This window comes from Rhinolophus sinicus, linkage group LG05 (genome assembly GCF_036562045.2).
Source record: "Rhinolophus sinicus isolate RSC01 linkage group LG05, ASM3656204v1, whole genome shotgun sequence".
Taxonomy (NCBI): Eukaryota; Metazoa; Chordata; class Mammalia; order Chiroptera; family Rhinolophidae; genus Rhinolophus; species Rhinolophus sinicus.
Genome location: NC_133755.1, coordinates 62,333,314 through 62,355,958, shown reverse-complemented (window position 1 = coordinate 62,355,958; position 22,645 = coordinate 62,333,314). Strand labels below are relative to the sequence as shown.

The 22,645-nt window shown below is 42.7% G+C and overlaps 1 protein-coding gene across 2 annotated transcripts in view; it reads right to left on the bottom strand.

The window, feature by feature from the left end:
- Positions 1 to 22,645, bottom strand: part of USP39 (ubiquitin specific peptidase 39) — a 34,490-nt gene that overhangs the window by 4,064 nt on the left and 7,781 nt on the right. The window contains exons 1-10 of one of the 2 annotated variants that reach the window (XM_019714541.2): positions 21,447 to 21,828; positions 19,166 to 19,235; positions 18,154 to 18,248; positions 16,888 to 17,024; positions 15,568 to 15,720; positions 13,503 to 13,728; positions 12,213 to 12,290; positions 10,781 to 10,848; positions 10,105 to 10,293; positions 4,089 to 4,231 (exon numbers count right to left, since the gene is read on the bottom strand). In XM_019714541.2, the coding sequence (XP_019570100.2) occupies positions 4,089 to 4,231; positions 10,105 to 10,293; positions 10,781 to 10,848; positions 12,213 to 12,290; positions 13,503 to 13,728; positions 15,568 to 15,720; positions 16,888 to 17,024; positions 18,154 to 18,248; positions 19,166 to 19,235; positions 21,447 to 21,714 (1,427 nt within the window). In that variant the 5' untranslated portion in view covers positions 21,715 to 21,828. Of the gene's footprint in view, positions 1 to 4,088; positions 4,232 to 10,104; positions 10,294 to 10,780; positions 10,849 to 12,212; positions 12,291 to 13,502; positions 13,729 to 15,567; positions 15,721 to 16,887; positions 17,025 to 18,153; positions 18,249 to 19,165; positions 19,236 to 21,446; positions 21,829 to 22,645 lie in introns of those variants that run through there. The other variant, XM_019714542.2, reaches the window with a different exon arrangement.

Sequence of the window (22,645 nt, the reverse complement as noted above, 5' to 3'; positions counted from 1 at the left end):
GAATCAGCGCTCTGCCACCTCCGAGCTGTTTGTGAGTTTAAGCAGATGCTTAACCTAAGGCTCCTCCACACTCTGAGAATGAGAGTCGCCATCTCTGAGATGATAGGGATGAAGTGAGACAGCAGGTGTGACCGCCTCACCCTCTGCCGCGGGGCTCAGGCAACACTGGATCTCTGGCCTCAGGCTCTGGAAGGCCTGAGCACATGATCACGTGGTTGCCACTGTATATACGTAATCACGGTAACAGCTTCAATACGGCAAACCAGGCAGATAGTCCCGATTTATTTTTTTCTTTGAATTTCTGGGAACTTGCTTCTTTATCTGATTGTCTTTCTCTTAGCCAAGTGGAATAGTTAAAAGTAACAGAAACCAACACAAGGTAGCCGAAGCACAAAAGGGGAATGTATTCAAGGTTTACAGACCAAGGAATGCAGCTAGAACCAGGCACAGGAGAAGACGCAGGATCTAAGAGAGCTACTTGCCCTCTCTCCTGCTTTTGATTCCAGCTTTATTCTTCTTCCTCCTTTCGCAGCCTGGCTTTCCCTTCTTTATGTGACCTACTTGGTTGTCAAAAGGTTCCTTCCACTAGGATTTGGAAACATCAAATTTACTTCTAATACCTGAACATTCACTTTCAAATATAGAAAAGCATTCTTGCCATACCTGGAATAAAATCTTTTTGTGTTTTACTTATTTAACTCTATCCACCAACTGAAGTATAAATGTATACTGTTATTGCAAAGGAAAGTGTTATAATAAATGCTCACTGTGAAGACTGTACAAAGACAGTTATTAAGAACTTTCAAATAGTTAAATAGGGAAACAGACTGACAGTTAATGTGAATATTAAGAGAATAAGTTAACGGGATGGCCGAATGGCTCAGTTGGTTAGAGCGCAAACTCTGAACAACAGGGTTGCTGGTTCGATTCCCACATGGGCCAGTGAGCTGCACCCTCCACAAATAGATTGAAGACAACAAGCTGCGGCTGAGCTTCCGGAGGGACGGCCGGATGGCCCAGTTGGTCAGAGCGCGAGCTCTCAACAACAAGGTTGCCGGTTCAATTCCCACATGGGATGGTGGGCTGTGCCCCCTGCAACTAAAGACTGAAAACGGCGACTGGACTTGGAGCTGAGCTGCGCCCTCCACAACTAGATTGAAGGACAACTACTTGGAGCTGATGGGCCCTGGAGAAACACACTATTCACCAATATTCCCCAATTAAAAAAAAATTGTGTGTTTTTTTGATTAAGAAAAAAAGAATACGTTAACTACGTAATTTCAAGAAAAATATATCTTTTTGTAGCCTACAAATACTTATAAAAATTTAAATAATACAAGGTAGAATAAGAGAGATGGTATCATATTTCCAATCTCTGTACAGCTGTCTGTTGGTGACAGCTATTTATTTCTACAGACTAATAGTACTGCAGTACATTTTCATTGCTAAAGACAGTTTCACTATGAGTTTGAAGAAATCTATGCGAGCTCCAGATAGCCAACCTGCCTGCCGCTGCTAAGAGCTGACTGTCCATGCGCTAGTCTCCTCTGCTTTAACAACAGCTGTTGGACTTGTCTGAACGAGTCCTGGACAAATCTGCAGGAGTATTTATTTATACTCGTTTTTATGATTGAACCAGAACTGTTTAATTGGCAAAAGGGAATGAATACATGTCACATCATTTTGTTTTAGAAAACAGCCAAAGGAGCAAATCATAGTCATCTTCCAATCAGAACAGTCCAATTTAGAAAATGCCTAATTAGCTGGAAGTAAAACTTTAAATCTTTGCTCCAAAAACCCTATCTCCAAATGAGCAGAGGGCACCTAATTACTGCAAGTGTGATAGGTCTCTGGAAAAAAAAAAAAGATGTATTATAAATGAAACACAGGTGAAGAATCATGTATGAAAAGGATCTTTTTCAAGAAATGGGGACTTTGCAAGTCTAAAACCAAATTACTGTAAAAGTAATTACAGTACACAAAGTAATTAAAGTGCAGGTTTCCAGAATCAGTCACACAATTTGACGTTCTCTGCAGGGCTGACTAGTCAAGACATACAGCTGACCCTTGGACAACGTGGAGGTGAGGCCTGCTGATCCCCTGCACAGTCGAAAATCCAGGTATATTGTTTGACTCCCAGAAAATTAACTACAGTTGTCCTTCAGTAACTGCAAGGGACTAGTTCCAGGACCTCCCACAGATACCGAAATCCAGGATGCTCAAGTCCTTATAGAAAATGGTGTAGAACAACGCGTACAAACAAGATGCCAGAGAAGAACAGGACGAAAAGTACGGGGAAAGAGAGAAAGAAAGTTTCCTCTATTTCTAATTACAAAGGTTTTCTATGCTTATCCTCAACTGTTCTCAGATTCTTGGTAATTATGGAACCAGAAATAATAAATGTTATACCTGGAAGTACCTTTAGCTCAAGCTTCTCATTTTACCCATGAGAGAATACATCCAGAAAATATGCAAATGACCCGCCCACGGTCACACAGCTAGGACAGCCCAGAACTCATACCTCTTTAATTTTAGATACTAACCTCTTACACACTACACAGAATTAAGAACTGGAACTATTTCCAAAGAATATAGTTGGCAGTCATGGTGTAGTTTGGGCAACTGGGTAATGGAGGGGGGATGAAAGGAGAAAGAAGAGAGAAGGAGATGAGAATCTGTCCATCACAGCTGCCACAATACTTTGTGAAGGTTAAAAAAGCACAACTGGGGCCGGCCCGGTGGCTCAGGCGGTTAGAGCTCCATGCTCCTAACTCCGAAGGCTGCCGGTTCGATTCCCACATGAGCCAGTGGGCTCTCAACCACAAGGTTGCCAGTTCAATTCCTCGAGTCCCGCAAGGGATGGTGGGCAGCGCCCCCTGCAACTAAATAATTGAACACGACACCTTGAGCTGAGCTGCCGCTGAGCTTCCGGATGGCTCAGTTGGTTGGAGCGTGTCGTCTCAACCACAAGATTGCCAGTTCGACTCCCGCAAGGGATGGTGGGCTGTGCCTCCTGCAACTAGCAACGGCAACTGGACCTGGAGCTAAGCTGCGCCCTCCACAACTAAGACTGAAAGGAAAACAACTTGAAGCTGAACGGCACCCTCCAAAACTAAGATTGAAAGGACAACAACTAGACTTGGAAAAAAGACCTGGAAGTACACACTGTTCCCCAATAAAGTCCTGTTCCCCTTCCCCAATAAAATCTTTAATAATAAAAAAAAGCACGACTGGACCAAACATCATGTTAATCCTATCATACATCCATCCAAAGCCTTCTCAATAAGAAACTCTCAGGTTTCCACTCTTACCTCAACTAAAGGCCAGCACACAGAGACCCACATTTCTTCCTGCCAGCCATGCCACCAGGTTTCTCCATGTTCTCAGAGATACCTTCTTCCGTGTGTGAAAAACTGCGTCTCTTAGAACTGAAAGCCAACTGCCTACCCTGACAAGTTCTTGCAGGAGCTCTCTGAGTTAGAAGGCGACAAAGTAAAAGCAACTGGCACACCACCTCCTCCCAATTTTCCATTAAAATACTCATAAGTGTTCATAAAAAGACATCTGCATGGTAAATTAAAAATAAGACCATACATCAAAATTTGTAACTTCCTCATCAATAGGGAGAAATTGGACACATTCCAGACTTTACCCTCTGGAGAAAAAAATAAGATAGAAGGACCCCACGACGAGAAAACAAACCTGGAGTCATCCCCACTGTCCATGGCTAACTAGTGTGTGAGAAGATACGACAACCAACAAATACTTGGACAGATTCTAACTGCTCAGGATTACCTCCAAGGCCAGGCAGAATCCTACCTGTTCTACCCTACTTTTATTAACTGGTTTTCCTACACTGAAGACTACAATTCCCAGCAAGCAACTGGAGGGAAAGTAAAAGGAAGACAGACTCCAGGTAAACATCTATCTTTGAGGCTCCTAACCTATTTGTAGCCTTCCAATAAAAACCCGTACTTATGTAGTGTAGGTAGTCTAGGTAGCAGTCCAAAATTCATAGTGGTACAAAAATATGAAAAGAAATTCAGGCTCACTCCCCATAAGAAGACGTGAAGCAGGGTAATACTCACGTAATAGGGAAGTTGACAATAGTTGGATTCTTCTCCACAAAGAAATTGTTCTTAGTGAATCTCTTAATACAAAAGATTAGATACGGAGGCAGCTTGGTAAGCTGGAAGCGCTTCAAAAAGTTCTCCTTGTAAGTCTTATATTCCTAAAGACGGAAAGAAAATTATCAAATTAGTGCTGGAGTATTAGAGCCAGGGCATGAGTTTCGTTTTGTTGTGGTTTGGTTTTTTTAATACAATTTTGCCTGACTGAGAATTCACAAGACACCTGGTCCCGGAAGAGCACTCTGGCTAAGGCTGACTCAGACACCTCAACCTGTTCCAGCCAGCACGTGACCATAGTGCTGATCTCTGACCACAGTAATGTCGCTGTCTGTTTCTACAAGGAAAACAAAAATGTCAAGTGAAGAAGATTTGATACAAGTTGCAGAATTAAAACCATGCAAGTCTCTCTTAACTCAAAATAAGGAAGAACTTCCTGACCATTAGATGCATGGAACAGGTACTTTTGAAGCTGTAAGGTACCCTCATCATTGAGGGTATTCCAGCAGAGGTGTCAACACACAGTCCACGTTCCTTCCTCCCCAATGGTCCCCAAGACTCATGGGTCAAGTGCAATATGTCAGGTAACATTTACTGAGGCCTCACTCAGCATGTTTGAGGAGATGGAATGGTGGAGGACCCAGGACATCTTCTCCAGCCCAAGAGGCTTAAAAACTAGTGCACATAAACGTATTTTTCCTTAACATGACACAATTCTGTACAGGAAAACCTAAAGAGATAGCAGTGAAAAACTAATCATAACCAGTGAGGAAATACCAATGAGAACATCCCTCCCTGGAGTGGATGAGTTTGTAGGTAATAATAGATCCCTTCAGGGACTTCCAAGCTTCCCAAGAAAATATTTTAATTTAAAATTAGGATGCAACAAAAATAATTTAGGATATACATACTCCAAAACCACCGGGATGACCTTCTAAAATACTAAGTAAGTTTCACTTCCAGCGTTATAGCATGAGTATCTCCAAAGAGCTGTGCACCAACAAAACTGGTGAAAATTATTTTTAAAAAACCACAACCATTGCCACCATTTAAATTCTCTGCAAATTGGTCCTAAGGACATAAAGCAAATGAAGAAACATTTACTAAAGAAAACGTTTTTCTTTAATTTTTTTTCTAAAATGTTACTAAAAAAACCTAATTCAGTAAGAAAAATAAGTCTGTGGTGCTTGAACCGAGACCTGTCCCTTCCTCTCCCTCCTAACTCAGTGAGACAAACTCCTCTCCAGACAGAGAGCACAGGGCTCTCTTCCCTGGCTCGCAGAGAATTATCTTCCCAGGAGACGCAAGATGTCAGCATTACTCACTCTCCCCCAGCGGAAGCTAAGTTCCAGTGTTTGCCGGAACAATGGGAGTTCCAAGATGGCAGTGGCATAGGAGGATGCTGAACAAGCTCCCTCCCACGACAAACTCAAAGTACACGTATACAGAGAACAGTTCCTCCAGCAAGACAAATGAGGGCTGAATGAATAGCTTCTGAACAACAAACAAGAGAAAGAGACCTAACAGGAAGGCTGGGAAACCATGGGAGCCCTTCAGGAGCTGTGGAACGCTCCAGGATGGAAGAGCTGGTGGGCATTGCTTCCGTCCCCCTACTCTTCGATACGGCGGATGAGAGTTCTATCAGGGTGCTTAGGCCTACCTGCAAGATCATGCAGTGTGTTCCTAGCTATACTGCCCGGAGCCTTTTGCCTCCAAACAGAGGAACCAGCAGGAACACCAGGGCCTCACGCACCTGGCCTCCGTTCTGGGAGCTGCGCCAGCCCAGCAGGCTAGTGCCCCAGTCACTATAAGCACCGGCCCAACTCCAACCAGCTTCCCAAAACTACCTGGCACATAACGCCGACACGGAGGTCGCTTCTTCACAAGACCATTTTCTGTACAACAAACGAGACAGACTGTACACAGAAGCTTGGGGAGCTGCAGGAGCTCTCTGGGGACTGTAGAATTTCTCCAGGGTCAGAGGTGTGTGAACTCCATTGTTTACACCCCCCTCCACCACCACAGGGTGGGCAGGAGCTCCATCCAGGTGCTCTGACCTACCTGTAAGGTCACCACAGTGCATTCCTGGACACATCGCCTGAGCCCATATTGACCCCCCGAACAAAGGGAGCAAACAGGATCAACAGAGTATCACCACACACACTGGCCTCCCTACCCAGAGCCGCTCCAGCTCGGTAAGCCAGTGGCCTGGACCCCTCAGGCACCCACTGGGCTCCCACCAGCCTGCCAAAACCACCAAGCACACACAGCCTCCACAGAGACCACTTCTATTTCAAGACTAGGAAAGATAAGTATTTTTGCCTAATTCATATTAACAAACATAGAAAGTCGAACCAAATGAAAAGAACATCTCTCAAATGAAGGAACAAGAAAAATCTGCAGAAAAAAACCCAAAAGAAACGAAGACAAGTAATTTGCCTGATAAAGAATTCCAAGAAATGGTCATAAGGGATGCTCACCAAAGTTGAGGGCAGAATAGAGGAATTTAGGGAGAACATAAAGAATCAAAGAACCAAGAAGACTGAAGAACACAATAACTGAAATGGGGAAAAAAATAAAAAGCACTTTAAAAGGAATCAACAGCAGATTAGCTAATACAGAACACTAACTTAACAACTGTCACCCCAATAAACATTAAAAAAAAAAAAAAAAAAAAAGAACATTACCCAGAAAACAGACTAGTGGAAATCAACCACAGAACAACAAAAAAAATTTTTTTAAACAAAAATAATTTAGAAGAGGTCACTGGGATAACATCAAGTACTCAAACATTCACATTATAGTATCCCAGAAAATTTTGTTTAAAGAAATAATGGCTAACCTGGGAAAGAAAACAGACATCCAGGTCCAGGGAGTACAGAGTTCCAAACAAGATGAGCACAAAGAGACCCACACCAATACATATTGTATTAAAATGGCAAAAGTTAAAGACATAATCTTGAAGGAGGCAAAGGAAAAACAAAAAAATTATATACAAAGGAAACCCAATAAGGCTATCAGCTGATTTCTCAGCAGCAACTTTACAGGACAGAAGGGAGTGGCAGGACAATCAATATACAAAAATCTGTTGCATTTCTATCCACCAATAACAATCAGAAGGAGAAATTAAGAAAATAATCCCATTTACAACTGCATCCAAAAGCATAAACTATCTAGGAACAAATTTAACCAAAGAAGTGAAAGACTTGTACTCTAAAAACTGTAAGACACTGAAGAAAGAAACTGAAGACTATACAAATAAATGGAGGGATATAACTAGGCTCATGGACTGGAAAAGTTAATATTGTTAAATGCTCTTATTACCTAGAGCAATATACAGATTCAATGCAATTCCCTATTAAAATATCAATGACATTATTCTCAGAATTAGAACAACTAATCCTAAAATTTATACAGAACTACAAAAGACCCCAAACAGCCAAAGAAATTTTGAGAAAGAACAAAGTGGGAGGTATCACACTCCCTGATAACAAACTACACCATAAAGCTATAATAATCAAAACAAGATGATACTGGCATAAAAACAGATATATAGATCAATGGAATAGAATAGAGAGCCCGGAAATAAATCCTCGCTTCTATGATCAATTAATCGATGACAAAGGAGGCAAGAATATATAATGGAGTAAGGATAGTCTCTTCAATAATTGGTGTTGGGAAAACTGCAAAGACACAGGCAAAAAAATGAAATTGGGCAACTTTCTCACACTATATACAAAAATAAACTCAAAATGGATTAAACACTTAAATGTAAGACCTAAAACCATAAAACTCAAAGAAGAAAACAAAGGCAATAAATTCTTTGAACATCGCTCTTAGCAATAACTTTTTGGATATATCTTCTCAAGCAAGGGAAACAAACAAACAAAAAACAACAACAAATGGGATTATATCAAACTAAAAAGTTTTTTCATAGCAAAGGAAACCATCAACAAAACAAAAAGGCATACTACTGAATGGGAGAATATATTTGCCAATGACACATCTGATAAGGGGTTAATATCCAAAATTTATTTTAAAAACTCATACACCAAAAAAAAAAAAATCCAATTAAAAAATGGACAGAGGACCTGAACACATTTCTCCAAAGAGGACATACAAATAGCCAACAGACATGAAAAGATGCTCAACGTCACTCATCATTAGAGAAATGCAAATAAAAACCACAATGAGATACCACCTCGCTCCTGTCAGTATGGCTATCATTAATACTAAGTCAACAAACAACAAGTGTTGGCGAGAATGTGGAGAAAAGGGAACCCTTGTGCACTGCTGGTGGGACTGCAAATTGGTGCAGCCACTATGGAAAACAGTATGAAGGGTCCTCAAAAAATTAAAAATAGAACTACCTTATGACCCAGCAATTCCACTCCTGGGTATTTATTCTAAGAAATCCAAAACACTAATTCGAAAAGATATATGCACACACTGCAGTGCTATTCACAATAGCGAAGATATGGAAATAACTGAAATGCCCATCAATAGACAATTGGATGAAGAAATTGTGGTACATTTATACAATGGAGTATTACTCTGCCATAAAAAAAGAACGAAATCTTACCATTTGTGACAACATGGATAGACCGAGAGGGTATTATGCTAAGTGCAATAAGTCCGACTGAGAAAGACAAATACCATATGATCTCACTTATATGTGGAATATAAAGAACAAAATAAACAAACAAACAAAACAGAAACAGACTTATAGATACAGAGAACAAACTGATGGCTGCTAGATACGAAGGGGTTGGGAGATGTGTGAGAAAAACGAAGGGATTAGGAAGTACAAATTAGTAGTCACAAAATAGTCATGGGGATGTAAAATACAGTGTAGGGAATACAGTCAGTAATGTTGTAGAGACTATGTAGGGTATCAGATGAGTACTGGACTTATCGGGGGAATCACGTCATAGATTATATAAATGCCTAATCACTGTGCTATTCACCTGAAACTAACAAAAAATAATATTCAATTTCAACATATTTATTTATATATATATATATATATATATACATATATATATATATATGTATATATATATATACATATGTACATACATATAATCGCAGAATGTAAAGTACAGCATACAGAATATAGTCAATTGTATTGTAATACCGTGTTTCCCTGAAAATAAAACCGGGTCTTATATTAATTTTTGCTCCAAAAGATGCATTAGGGCTTATGTTCAGGGGACAGCATGTTGAAAAATCATGCTAGGGCTTATTTTCCGGTTAGGTCTTATTTTCAGGAAAACACGGTAGCTATATACAGTATCAGATGGGTAGTAGACTTGTGGTTATCACTTTATAAGGGGTGTAAATGTCTAATCATTATGTTGTTTAGTACACATGACACTAATAATACACACACACACACATATATACATATATAAAGCCAAAAGAAAAAGAAAAAGAGCAGAAAGAGTCTGGAATGAAGCATTGGGTTTAAAAAAAAAAAATTCTCCCAGTAAAGAACCAAAAAGGATTAAATCTGTCTGGGATGAAGAAGGGAATTAAACCAGGAAACAGTTAACTCAGCAGATAAAAAGAAGCTTTTAACTTGATATACTAAGAATAAAGTATTTCATTTTATTTTTATTTCAGTTCTGGTTTTCTTTTTCCACTTTAATAATGATGTTATTTTTTTAAAAAAATATTGGAGTTTTTCCTACTTTTGTGAGTTTCTACTGTTCTAAATACCTCTCCTTCCTCCATACCAACCAGAGGCAGAAGATTTAAAGGCACATATGAGAAGTACAAGAGAGGGCACTGTAATTCAAGTTAAGAGTTGGGGACGATCAGTAGAAACAGCATGGAGTCTGGGAGGCTCGCTAAAGATAATACACTTTATAATAAATGCATTACATACATGTGGTGATTTCCAAGCATAAAAAGAAAATGACACAGTCAAGGGACAGAAAGGGGTATTAACAGGGCAGGTGTGAAAATGGGCTACCTTCTCAGTGATGCCGTTGAACTTGGCCAGGATGTTGAAGAGCGGCACCTGGGGGATGATGAGCTGCTCCTTCTCATCCTTGTAGAGGGGGGCAGTAGGAAGGTCCAGCGTCAGGTACATAAAGGTGGACTCCACCATTGTTTCCTGGTACTCGTCATTATGGAGCAGCTGCTCTTTTTCTTCCGCTGGCTAAAAGTGAGTGAAAACAAAAAGGAGGAAGGAGTGTGAGCAGCAGGAGATCACCAGACAGAAACAATGCTTTTGTACATTTATATCCTCTTCTTTTCATATTGACGTGAAGTCAACAGACTGGGCAGTTTGACGTGCAGTAGCACCACCTGGTTAGATTAATGCAAGAACCAATGGGCTTCCATCTTCAGAGACATTTTACTTAATTTCCAGACTATTTTAAAAGCTTTTAGATGATCTAGAAGGCTTACCTGTTTCTGAAAAAACACGCCAGCGCCACCCAGTGGCCAGACCGCTGAAACCAGCAGACCCGACCTGACCACTAACTCCCCAGCTTAAGCACGATGACCCGCTGAGAACCTGAGGGAACTACCTCTTGGCAGGTGTCCGGTAGAACCTCTTCCTGGGTCTCTAAGAATCTCTTTGTCAACCCTACATCCCCTCAGGCAATTGAAATCAGTCTGTGACTCAGGTTCAACCCACTCACCAGATCAGGATGCGGAAGCTTTTTAGTGAAGATCCTCATGGAGCCCTGGAAAACATCAGTCACAATGGCTGCGCAAAACAGAAGTCAAAATGCAAATTCTGTCAGGTCGGAAAGCATTTCCAAAATCTAGTCCTAACTTCTAAATTTCTGAACTAAACCAGCATCTTCCAGCCTAAGACCCAAAGCTGTCACTAAACAAAGTCCTTGTGTAATGTATACCACCTTGGGAGCTTTGTAATTATTTGTGTAAGTAATTTTATGTTTGTCTTCTCCAGAAAATGCCCACTGGCGCTCTAGCATAGGGCCTGACCGTAAGAGAAAAATTAACATGTACAGTACTGTAAATGTATTTTCTCTTCCTTATGATTTTAATAACATTTTTTCTCTAGCTTACTTTGTTGTAAGAATACAGAATATAACACATATAACATACAAAATACGTGTTAATCAACTTTTGTTATCGGTAAGGCTTCTAGACAACAGTAGGCAATTAGTAGTTAACTTCTGGGGGAGTCAAAAGTTATACGCAGATTTTCAACTACACAGGGGGTCGATACCCCTAACCCGTGTTGTTCAAGAGTCAAGTGCACATCCAAGGAACTTCCCACTACCACATGCTGCCTGCAAGGGAGACCACGTCCACCATGCACTGGGCAGAAAGGAAAAATGACAGGGATGGAGCAGAACAGAACCAAACAACTGAGGCAAAATGTACAACAGGGTTCTAGAATCCTCACAGGACACAAGTCTGAGAACTCAGAGGACACGCACGGACTGAAGACACTTGGTAGAGGTACAGGCCCAGCTAGTAGAAGAAGCGCCAGGCTACAATCCCACATCAAGAAACACCACCACCCCGAGAACACAGGAGAGGACAGGAAGAAAACGGCATCAGGTCTCCAAAATCATTCACCTCGCTCGGCAGTCTGAGCTGATGGCATTCATAAACAATGTCTACCGCTAAGCCAGCATGGATGCCAAGGGACAAAGGGACGTAAAATCTGAGAATCTGTAGGAAGGCCGGCTCATTTCTCCAAACACAGGCCCAAGGCAAGGAACTAGCTTTTCAGTCTGCATGACCAGTCAACTTACAGGCCAGGCAAGCCAGCCACTGAGTCCTCCTATTACCTCTGGCGCCGCCAGAAGACTAGCAGTCTGTCACACACTACCCAGCCCTTCAGTTTGAAACTGGGTCATGATTTCTAGAGCGCAGTTATATCCATTTCCACTTATTAAAAATGCCATTGCATAGAACCACATTCTAATAATAAAAAATGGAGAGGAACTTATTTAGAAACAAAATTTAACCCATGTGTCCATAGATTCCACCCTAACACAAAAAGACAAACAGTTAATTAGAAAAGGATGGGAAGTGCAGTGTTCTTAAAAGGAAGCAAACAAAAACAGCTCCCTTCTACAAAATGACACTTACTCTTCTTTTTCTTCTTTGTGCCCCCCAGAGCTGAGTGCAGAGCATTCAGAAACCAGGACAAAAAGTCAACTCCATCCCCTGGAAAAGAAGGAAAGGAGGGACACGTCAGGGCCGGGAGACAGTATGATAACCCAAACCACATGCTGGTTGGCCTGACTCCACGTTCTCGGTTTCCTCCTGCCTCTTGGGCCACACCATCCCATCCCCTGGGTGGCCTCCTCTATTTGGCCATTAAACGCTGGCACTCTTCAAAGTCAAGCTCTCTGATCCAAGTAGGACCTTCGATTCTCATCTCTATTCCAAATCTCATCACCCACCAAAAGCCATTATTGAACTTCCCCTCTAAGTCACTCCTCAGCCAGAATAATGTTTTTAAACATAAATCTGATGCCTTATCTTTGCTTAAAAAGCCTTCCCTGGCCCCCCATTGATGTCAAGTTCCTTATAGTGTCATATATAGTGTCATATAGTGTCAGAAACCCACCAATCTGGTCCCTCCCTCCAACCTCCACTCAGCTCTCGTCATTCTCCGCTGGAACCCAAGGGTCCAGCTAATTGCAATCATCTGTCTGGGCCAGACACTGCCATGCGTCTGTCCAGTGTCCTCTCTACCTGCAGCGCCCTGACCTGTCTCCTCCTCTACCTAAGACTCAGGTGTCTCTTCCTCCTCTGATACCTGGCCCACCTCCCACATGTTCCACTGGGGTCCTTGCTCCACGCTCCCTCCCACACAGCACTTAACACCCTGTAATCACCGTGTGACATAACTATCTCCTCCACTAGAGAAGAGAAAACCTGTGTTTCTTATCCCTGCAGCTCTAAAACCTACTAGCATCATGAATGAATGGGGAGTAGACTGACATGCATGCTAGAGGATACTACATGACGTCCAGAGCCACGTGTCCACTTCACTCACATGGCAGTAACTAACTGGATTTAGAGGGATAAAAACTGTTAAAATGGCTCATCAGTATTCTAGTCTGCAGCATGACAAAATGAGTAGCAAAGGTGGCAGGTGCTTACTAAGGGTTGGTGTCTTTCCCAGCCTCCTGGTTTCCACCTGAGCCATACAGGTTGGTTTACCCATAAGACAGATTTTCTAGCCACCTGAAACCTCTTGGGAATCTGAGCAGGGAAGACTGATGAAAAACGAGTGAGGAATCTAACCACACTCTCCATTGGACACTCCCTCTGGCTACTATAAGGTTCAATGCACAGTGGAAGTAAATTTGTTCATCAAACTAGTTTTGTTGCCCTAAAGTCAAAAAACGTGAATGGCTTGCTCCTTACCTTGTTTGGTGATCTGAAAAGTCTTCTTGCTGCAAAGGACAACAGCCTGAAGCATCTCATGGGGGGAGACATGTGCCTTGAAATTTCGAGGGTTCCAGAGCTTTCTCATCAGCTCTCCAAAACGCTGGACCAACAAGAACATGATATCCCCCGGAGGACGCTTGATGTTCTTATAATTGTCTTCCTCCAGGAAGTAGTTCCGGAGAGGAGGAACATTAGACAGAGCCTAGAAGTCAAACAATCTGATTAATCCAAAGCCCCTTTGCAGGACCTCTGGGAGCCACATTCTTCCAACTAAAGTTCTAATAGAGCTGTGCCTGTGACAGCCTTTAAGAGTCAGAAGTAAACGCTCATTTTATTTAGAATTCATGTTAAGCAACATCCTTCGTACTGCGTTTCATACAAAGTCCAGTTCCGCAGACACTTCACTGACACGGATAAGGCAAAGGGGTTTTTTGAAAAAGGTATTCAAATCCCTATCCACTGACCAGCTTACTTAATCATTTCCCTGGTTTACTCTAATTAAGCCTGTGACTATGTTTGGACTCATAAGGAATCGAAGGCTAGAAGCCCAAATGCTCTCCATCATCCATTTGGCTGAGGGAGAACTATCTGGAGACCCCAGCTTCCCCATCTCTCAACTGCACATTAAAATAATATAAAAATCATCTTAATAAAGTTTATTGTTTTCCCCAATGTGATATTGAGAGAGTGGTAATAAAACCACACAACTGTATGTAAAAATGAATGTACTCTGTGATGACGGAAAATGGTCAAAAGGTTTAGAACAAAAATAAACTCTAGCTCATTCAGCAAAAAGATACAGACCAGTCATGTTACTTCAGGCAGGAATACATACTCATTAGTATGGTCTACAAAACTGGGGGGAGATCACCGAACAGACTCTAAATAAATGTAGTCTCCCCCCAGGTCCTTCTTGACAGGTTCTTGAGTCCCCACCAGCACTGGCTTAGTAGGAGTACAACTTTCTTTGGCAAAGTAATTCATTTAGAGAGGACACAGGGTTCTGCTAGATACAATAAACCCAGGCATCTCTGGGGAAGACAACTGAGGGTGCCGAGAGCACCCTCACCTTAGTGGTGATGAGGAAAGCCCCTACAAGCTTAGTGCAGCTAAAGAAACAAGGACTTCCCGCTTAGAGAGTAATTACTCAAAAAAAGATAGCTGGTTCTCAAAAGTGAAAGAGTATGGATAAAGTTTATCCTAATTCTCAGTTATCCACGCTCTGGCTTCAGCAACAATACAAATAATAATGGGTGTCCTGGGAGAGAAATTATCCAGTCTCCAGACGGAGTACTTGGACCATTCAATCCTATTTTAGTGGAAACATCATCACAGAGGATTTGTTCACCTACTTAGTTTTATAAATAAAAAGAACTTCCTATACTGTTGACTCCCCCAGGACAGAATACTAAGGAAAGAAAGGAATTAAGCTTTCACTTTATACTTTCTACATCTTCCCCCCCGACAATAAGTGTTAATGTTTATAATATTTTTAATTAAAAAAAAATTTTTTTGGTGAAACAAAATTGTTTTCTTACACTTACCAACATTTTCTAATTTTTCTAAAATGTGCAAATATTACTCATGTAATTTTTAAAATAACAAAACTTAATTATAATTAGAACAACTTTGGCTTTCTGCCTTTCTCACTTAGGGGCTTAAGCAGAGCGGCAGGACCGAGACATCCGACAGCTGGCACAATGAATGTCTACACCATTAAAAAAAAAAAAAATGCATCACCTAGCATGTGTGTTTCCCATCAGGTATTGCCAGGCCTCACGCAGATTCTACCCCTCACTCCCTGGCAGCTCCAGAGGCTGGAAAGGAGCTCCACATTTGGCAGCAGCACCTTGAGCACACACAGGAATGTTCTACTTGGAACAAATAAATACTCAGGGCGAGTCCTCAGTATGACCCGGGGCCTGGGGGCCATCTGACCGCACTCTACCGGAAGGCAGTCAGTACTTGGCTGACCTCCGGTGTTCCTGGGTTACCCCTTCCCCTCACTGTCCCATCTGGAGCCTACCTGAAGGACACCTACCTGAAGGACAGCGTTGGCATAGTCGTTGGCCTTTATGTTATTCAGGCCCACAATGCCCGGCAGGTAAGTGGTGCCGTCATATGCACGGGACAATTTGGCTTGCTTATCCAAGTTTGCAATCTGCTGCTTTGTGAAAGTGGGCTTCAACACATACTGCAAAGCAAAAGAAAACTCTAAGTTGTTTTAGGGCTATCTACAGAGTTCACAAGATATATTTGGAACAGCACTTTCTGCCAAAAACAAAAACCACTTTGGTCCTGACTGTCTCACCACACCCCCAAAGCGCTCCCAACAACAGGTATAAAGGCAGGTAACGTGGAATAGGCTCTCCCACATGACTAACACAGAAGGCTTTCTCTGTGTTTAATCCAAAATCACTGAATCCCAGGCTTTTCCTCAAATCTCAGGTCCAGCCAACCCCATGATAAACGACTGTCAGAAGCTGCGGACACTGAAGCAGCAGAGGCCTGAGTGTCCGGTGGGACGTCACAGAGCCAGCACATGGGCGTCGTGCAGGAAGGAGCAGGAGCTCCTCCACCAGGACTGAGACTTCACGACTCGGGGGGTCAGAGAGGCAGGAGCAGAATGTCCCCAGTCCTACAGCCACACAGGGTATCACAGGCTGGACAGAGGTCACCACTAAGTCCCTTTGAAACCCTGAATTTATTTCTCCCTCTGTAAACATTGTCCATAACCACTTTAACTCCGTCTATTAACATGGCTATGAGAGTTATAAAAGTAGCATTAAGTGGTATTTCAAACACTCTGAACACCAAGCTTTCCTTGAGAACGGAGCATTCAGCACAATGAATATATAGCCACTTGCTGAAAAGGAAACTAATAATCAAAAGTTCCAACATTAATCAAAGCTCGAGAGGATCTTCCACTTAAGTATAGTGAATGACTCCTGGCCCAGGTCACACACCAGAGCACAGAGATGGAACATACTGGCCCTTCTGGCCACATCATGTCAAAAGGAGCTAGGAGCTATCTTACACCAGGCCCGCTTCACATCCCTACTCCAAGTTGGAAGGATAATTTATTTCACTAAAATGCTTTCACCCCAGTTAGTAAGTAGCTGTATTTTTTCAGTCCTAACCTTCCACATTAAGAGCAGAAATGATGGCTAGGTTGCAGACCACAGGCCATAATTATGAATCCTGACCTCCTTACTCAGTTTCCCTGGTTCCTTCCAAAGGGAAAGAAGTGTCTCCAAGACCAAAGGGCTAAGATTTTCCCCTGGGTGGGGGAGACCCCAGGATCCCAGGGGTGGCTCTCAGGAGCACTGCTGGTTCCAAACTGGGCCTGTGGGACACGCACCGTGATGTCCTCCAGCGAGGAATCGATGATCTCGTAGTTGTCTGGAAGGCAGTAAAACTTGAGCGTGTGGAGATTTAGGAAGACGTGGTGGCTAAATTGGACGCTGTGGATGTAGGCGTGAGACTTCAAACCTCGGCCTGTAGGGAAGGATGACAGGCTGCAGAGAAGGGCAGATTCCAGCAAGGAACAGATCGGGTTGGATGTTCCTTTCATTATTTTGTACTGGAAGGTGTTAATATTACCGAAAACAAAGTACGATGCCATCCATGAAGTGAGTCTCCCCCATAAATTGTCTCATCACTAAAGTTACCAAGAAAGAACAGCACAATAGTTAACTTTATTCCCTGGATGGCATGAGACATTGGTTGGGAAAACTAATTTCATATGTATGAATATGATATACGTGTGTGTGTACATGTATACGTACATACATGCCAGCTAATCTTATATATTATCAGAAATTAGGAATTTCTGTGTTAAATATAAAACATGCACATACATACAGATATGCACATACACACATATACATACGCTGCGATAGTCATCATCAACAGTCCATCATCACTCAGTCCTGGATTTTCCAATTGTCCACATTCAAGACAATCCTGCACCTAATGGACCTTTGATCGCTGTTGCCACTCTTTTCTAGAATACCTGCCTTAACCCATTCAATCCCTATAGGTTCCGCCAGTCCAAGCCCCACCTCCACTTCCTCCGTGAACTCAACACAAACACGCCAGCTACCAATGATCTTTGCATATTTCATCTTCTATTGTCCCTATTTATACTCAGTGCCAAACAGCCTAGCAGTGATCTGTATGGTCTCATATTGTTCGCTGATTGTATTATGCGTTAACCTTGACTACTGATAAGATCCTTCTAAGAGCAAGGAATGTAGTTTACATTTCTTTTGAATCTTCTGTTATACTATACATAGCAATTGCCTGATCTGAATAAACTGAAATAATACATTTCCAGAAAAGAACAGAATGAAAAAGTCCTTAGAGTCAAAGGAGTCTCAGAAAAAGACATTAAGTACAGAAAACAACAGAGATTCAATAACCCCGTCTTTGAGATGTCCTACATTGTCTTTCACTTTCACAGGACTAGTTCTTTCTCCATTTCATTCAGGTTCTGACCAGAGAAACTCCTATTGATTTTCTAAGAGCATTCCAATTTCCTGGGAATAAAGGATTAGACATGACTCCTGACAGCAGCTTACTTTCTTTAAAACGTAGCAAGTTTATCATACAAACATTTATTTACCCTGAAAGTACTTGCCGCACACCAGACAGGCATATGCATTGATATGCGAGAGGGAGATGGAACACAGTTTCTCAAAGTCAAAGTCCAGCACGCTCCTAAGAGAACCAAAACAAAAGAAAAGCAATGAATCGGGATGGATGGCTAGGAGCGCACCCGAGTGAAGCAGCGCAGGCTCCGTGTTCCACGATGTCACACAGCATTAGGACAGCAATGCCGAGTGACTCAATAACCACATGTAAACCATGGCAACATTAACTACGCCTCCCACGGCACCTCCACCACCAGGCCCAAAGCAGTGTCAAGCAAGGTATCTCCCTCCACCAGACACATGATGCCACTGACCCTCTTTCTTTTTAGTATTTACAACCAACTGAGAACATTCCATTGCAGTCACTTTCTCTGTGGGAAAAGTTACAGCAGCACTATAGAAACAGGACCCCAACAGCATTCCAAATTAAGAGAATAGGGGTAGGACATAAAAAAATGAAAATTTCTTTTATAAAGGAACCACTAGCCACACACGATTATTGGTGCTTAAATTTAAAATAATTAAATAAAATTTAAAATTCAGTCCCTCAAGCCACACTTTAAGTGCTCAACAGCCACAGTGGCTTGTGCCTCTAGAGTGTAAACTGAAAACAATCCTGAGATGCCATCAGGGATCAGAAAAAAGGGTATCAGGATGAGGTAACTAACTGCTTTAGGACACATTTTTGTCTCTTTTTTCTCTACTAAATCCCAGGCATCTAGAGTTGAGCCTAGCACATAGTGGGTGCTCAATAAATATTTTAAGTTGCTATTATCATTGACACTACGTATCCTGATATTTCATCACACGAATTCAAAATGAGCTACAAGCTCTTATGCATGTGCCCACCCTAAAACAACATGCCCTCTGACACTTTAAATTGAAGAGCAAAGATTAATAGTAAGATTAACAGGAAGTTCCAAAGAACTTCCTGCCTAGATTCCGCTGTTCCTCTGCTGCCCTCGGCATCCCTGTCCTACTGACCTGTTAATGGTATCCAGGTACGGGCAGTGGCGGCTCCTCCGGTCCTGGGAATCCACACGGCCATTCTTTGCTGAAAGGAAAATCACCACAGGTTGTGAAAATGGGAAACCCGTACTCGGGGGCAACTACCAGTACAAACAAAGAAACAGGCAAAACTAATCAAGGGGAGCTCCTATACAGGTAGCCCGGCAACACCCAAAAAAACCCACTAATGGAACAAGCCACAGAGAGAATGTATTTGAAACACATATAACCAACAAATGATTTGTTTGCAGATTACATAGAGAAATCTGGTGAAGCAATTAAAAAAAAAAAACAGACAACACAATAAAATGAGGAACACAGCCCACAAACATATTACAAGATGCTCAACCTCATCAATAATCAAGAAAATGCAAATCTTGCACAATGATGTATGTCACACCTACCAGGGGAAAAAATACAATCAGAAAATCACAAATGCTGGCGAATACGTAGAGCAATGAGAATGCCTGTGCACTGCTGGTGGGAGCGAGAACTGTTACAGCCTCTTGGAAAATAATACAGCAAGAGCAAACCTGAAAATATGCAGACCCTTTGACCCAGCAATCTCTCTATTTATATACCCTAGAGAAATTTTCTACACATGCACCAGGAGTACTTTACTAAAAAATATTTACAGCATCAATACTTGGAAGAGCCCAAAATGGAAACAACCCAAATGTCCACCACAAATAAAATGGAAAACTATATTCTGGTGTATCATTAATGGAACACTATGTAGCCATCTACCTGGATGTACCTCAAAAATATGGCCAGCTAAACAAAAAAAAAGGTAAATCAGAAAACTACACAGTATGATTCCACTTATACCAAATACAAAATGAAACTATAAACAACAAAAGCAGAAGTGATTAGAATAAAATTCAGGATAGTGATTACCTAAGCAAGGAAGGAAGGCATATATACAACTAAGAAGGAGCCTATGGGAGCTTCCGAGGTTATGTACCACTTCTTAAGCTGACAGTGTTAGGAAACAATTCTCCATGGGTCTCTCGTGTTTCTGCACATACTGTGAATAGAGGCACTAACTCCATCCAGAGGATCTTATCAAGGATGTTTATATAGTGAACAACCTTGGAAGACAGAAATAGTTATCTCCCTACAGAGCAAAGGGGAGGCAAGCTCACAGCCTATTATAAAAGACTCGGGCTCTGGAAGCTCAGAATTCGTCTACTGTCGGGCCACCCACTGGGCCAACTGGGTTCGCTTCATGTCGCATTGTAGGAACTGACTTGGGGAACTGACACCAATACCATACTCTGGTTACTGTTAATGCTGTAACAATAAACCATCTCAGGCCCAATAGTCCCATGTCTTCCTTCAGCATAAAAGGAAAGCAGCCTAACTTGGTAGCTTGCAAATAGGATAAAATCTCAGACCCTTCACAATTCTTAACAAGCAAATTTAAGAATGTACATCCACACACTTCTTTACACTGTACTTCTGCGTTACATTCAGTACATCTTGGTACCTGTGATCTAGTTCATGACAAAAATAAAATGAAAACTAAAAAGACAAGTCCGTAACAACTGGGATCCAAGTGTGTCCCAGACAAAACAATCTCCATACCACAACTATGCAAAACATCTAAGAAACAATTTCTCTTCTAAAGAAAGCGAAATCTGAGGCTGACAAAGTAAGCAAAGGAAATTAGAGAATACCTTGAAATTACTAACTAGATTATGCAAAGAATATTTGTCAAGCACTTATGAGCAAGGTACTACTCTGGATCCTGTGTGTGATACAAAAATGTCAAATACAGGACGCTGAGCAAGAAAATGTAAGAGTTAATATAAGAGTATATTCATATACAGATAACCGGCCTTGGAGACTGAGAGGCAGGATTACAATCCTGATCTGGCTGCTACAGGGCTGGAACAGGGCAGTAGGGTGCAGGCGACCTGAGCTCAGGCTCTCAAATCTGAAAAGTCTTAATTCCAGAAATTACAGCAAGACTCAATCCTCGGGTGTTTTATAAAAACTGAAGGACATAACACCTGTAAAATAATAAGCACAACGCCTGGCCCGCGTGAGGCACTCGATAAAGGAAAGTGTCGTTGTCGTTAGACATCTTGTAACTATAGTTATTATTAAGAATAGTAGTATCTTCATTAGGACGCCAATCGAGTCGGGTCTCGGACACTGGGAAAGCGTGGATTTCCAGACCCACCCCGGGAAGGTTGGAAAGAAAAAAAGAGAACGCGCCAGTAGAGCCCGCGCCCAGCCCGGCCCCGCGCACCTCGCACCTCCCGCTCAGGCTCGGAGTCTTCGTCCGCCTCGCGCTCCCGCTTCACCCGCACGGCCGGGAGGACGGGCGCCGGGGCCTCGCGCGTGCTGGGCGGGTCGACCTCCCGCTTCACGCGCACCGGACTGCCCCGGGAGCTCGGCACCTCGGTCTCCCGCTCCCGATCTCGCTCCCGCTTGACGCGACTCGAGTTGATCCGTGACTCGGACTCGCGCTTCACGCGGGTGGAACCACGAGACTCCCTCTTGGACCGGCCAGACATCGCCACTACCGGCCGAGTCGCCCAGCGCAGGAGCTAGGCACGATCGAGGGCGCCGGAAGCAGCCAATCGAGAGCGCCGCTGTTACCGAACCCAAGGCTCTCTACGAGTCGCCGAAGGGGACAAATTATACCGGAGGAAACTGGGAGGTACCGGTACTGCTTCGCTTGTGGCTTCTTTGCGGCTGCGTGCGCACCTGAGAACGATCTGCGGGCCTACTGCCACCTTACCCGAAATTTCCAGCTTAAAGAGGCAGGAACTTTTTATTGGCTGCATAATATCTGGATAAAGGAAGCTGTCATTGAAGATACCCCAGGTATCTTCAATATACTTTGTGCCCCGAAACCAGAATGGGGCGCAGGGATCATCTCCACAGTCTCCGGGCTTCGGAGACCGACGCCCCTTGCACAGGAGAACTAGGCGACATCCCCAAATCATCTCCTTCCTGCAACAACCCGGACTCTATATAATTCCACACTTAGAGGGTTTTTCATATTATGACAGGCAAATGGAAACGTTGAACAAAGGGGACTTACAGTGACGCTAATAAAGCTAAGGCTTCAGGGCCTGTGACTTTCGCGACCCCCTTCAGGACCCGAAACTGCTTTCTTTGTAAAGTTCTACTGAGGTGTTTTGACACACAATAAACCGCACTTTAAAGTGTGGGATTTGCTCAATGCTGCCGGGATGGCTGTATGTACACTCTGAAACCATCGCCACGGTCAAGATAATGAACCTCCCCGCCAGCCCCAAACGTGTCTGCGTTGTCACTACAGGTTAGTGTGCGTTTTCTAGACTTTGACGTGCACGGAAGCACACGGGTGTCCTTTTTGGCGCAGCCCCTTTGCGTTGGCGCGTTTATTTTGAGATTCATCCACGTCGTATCAACAGCGCGTTCCTTCAGCTTGCTCAGCGGTATTCCACTGTGTGGGTG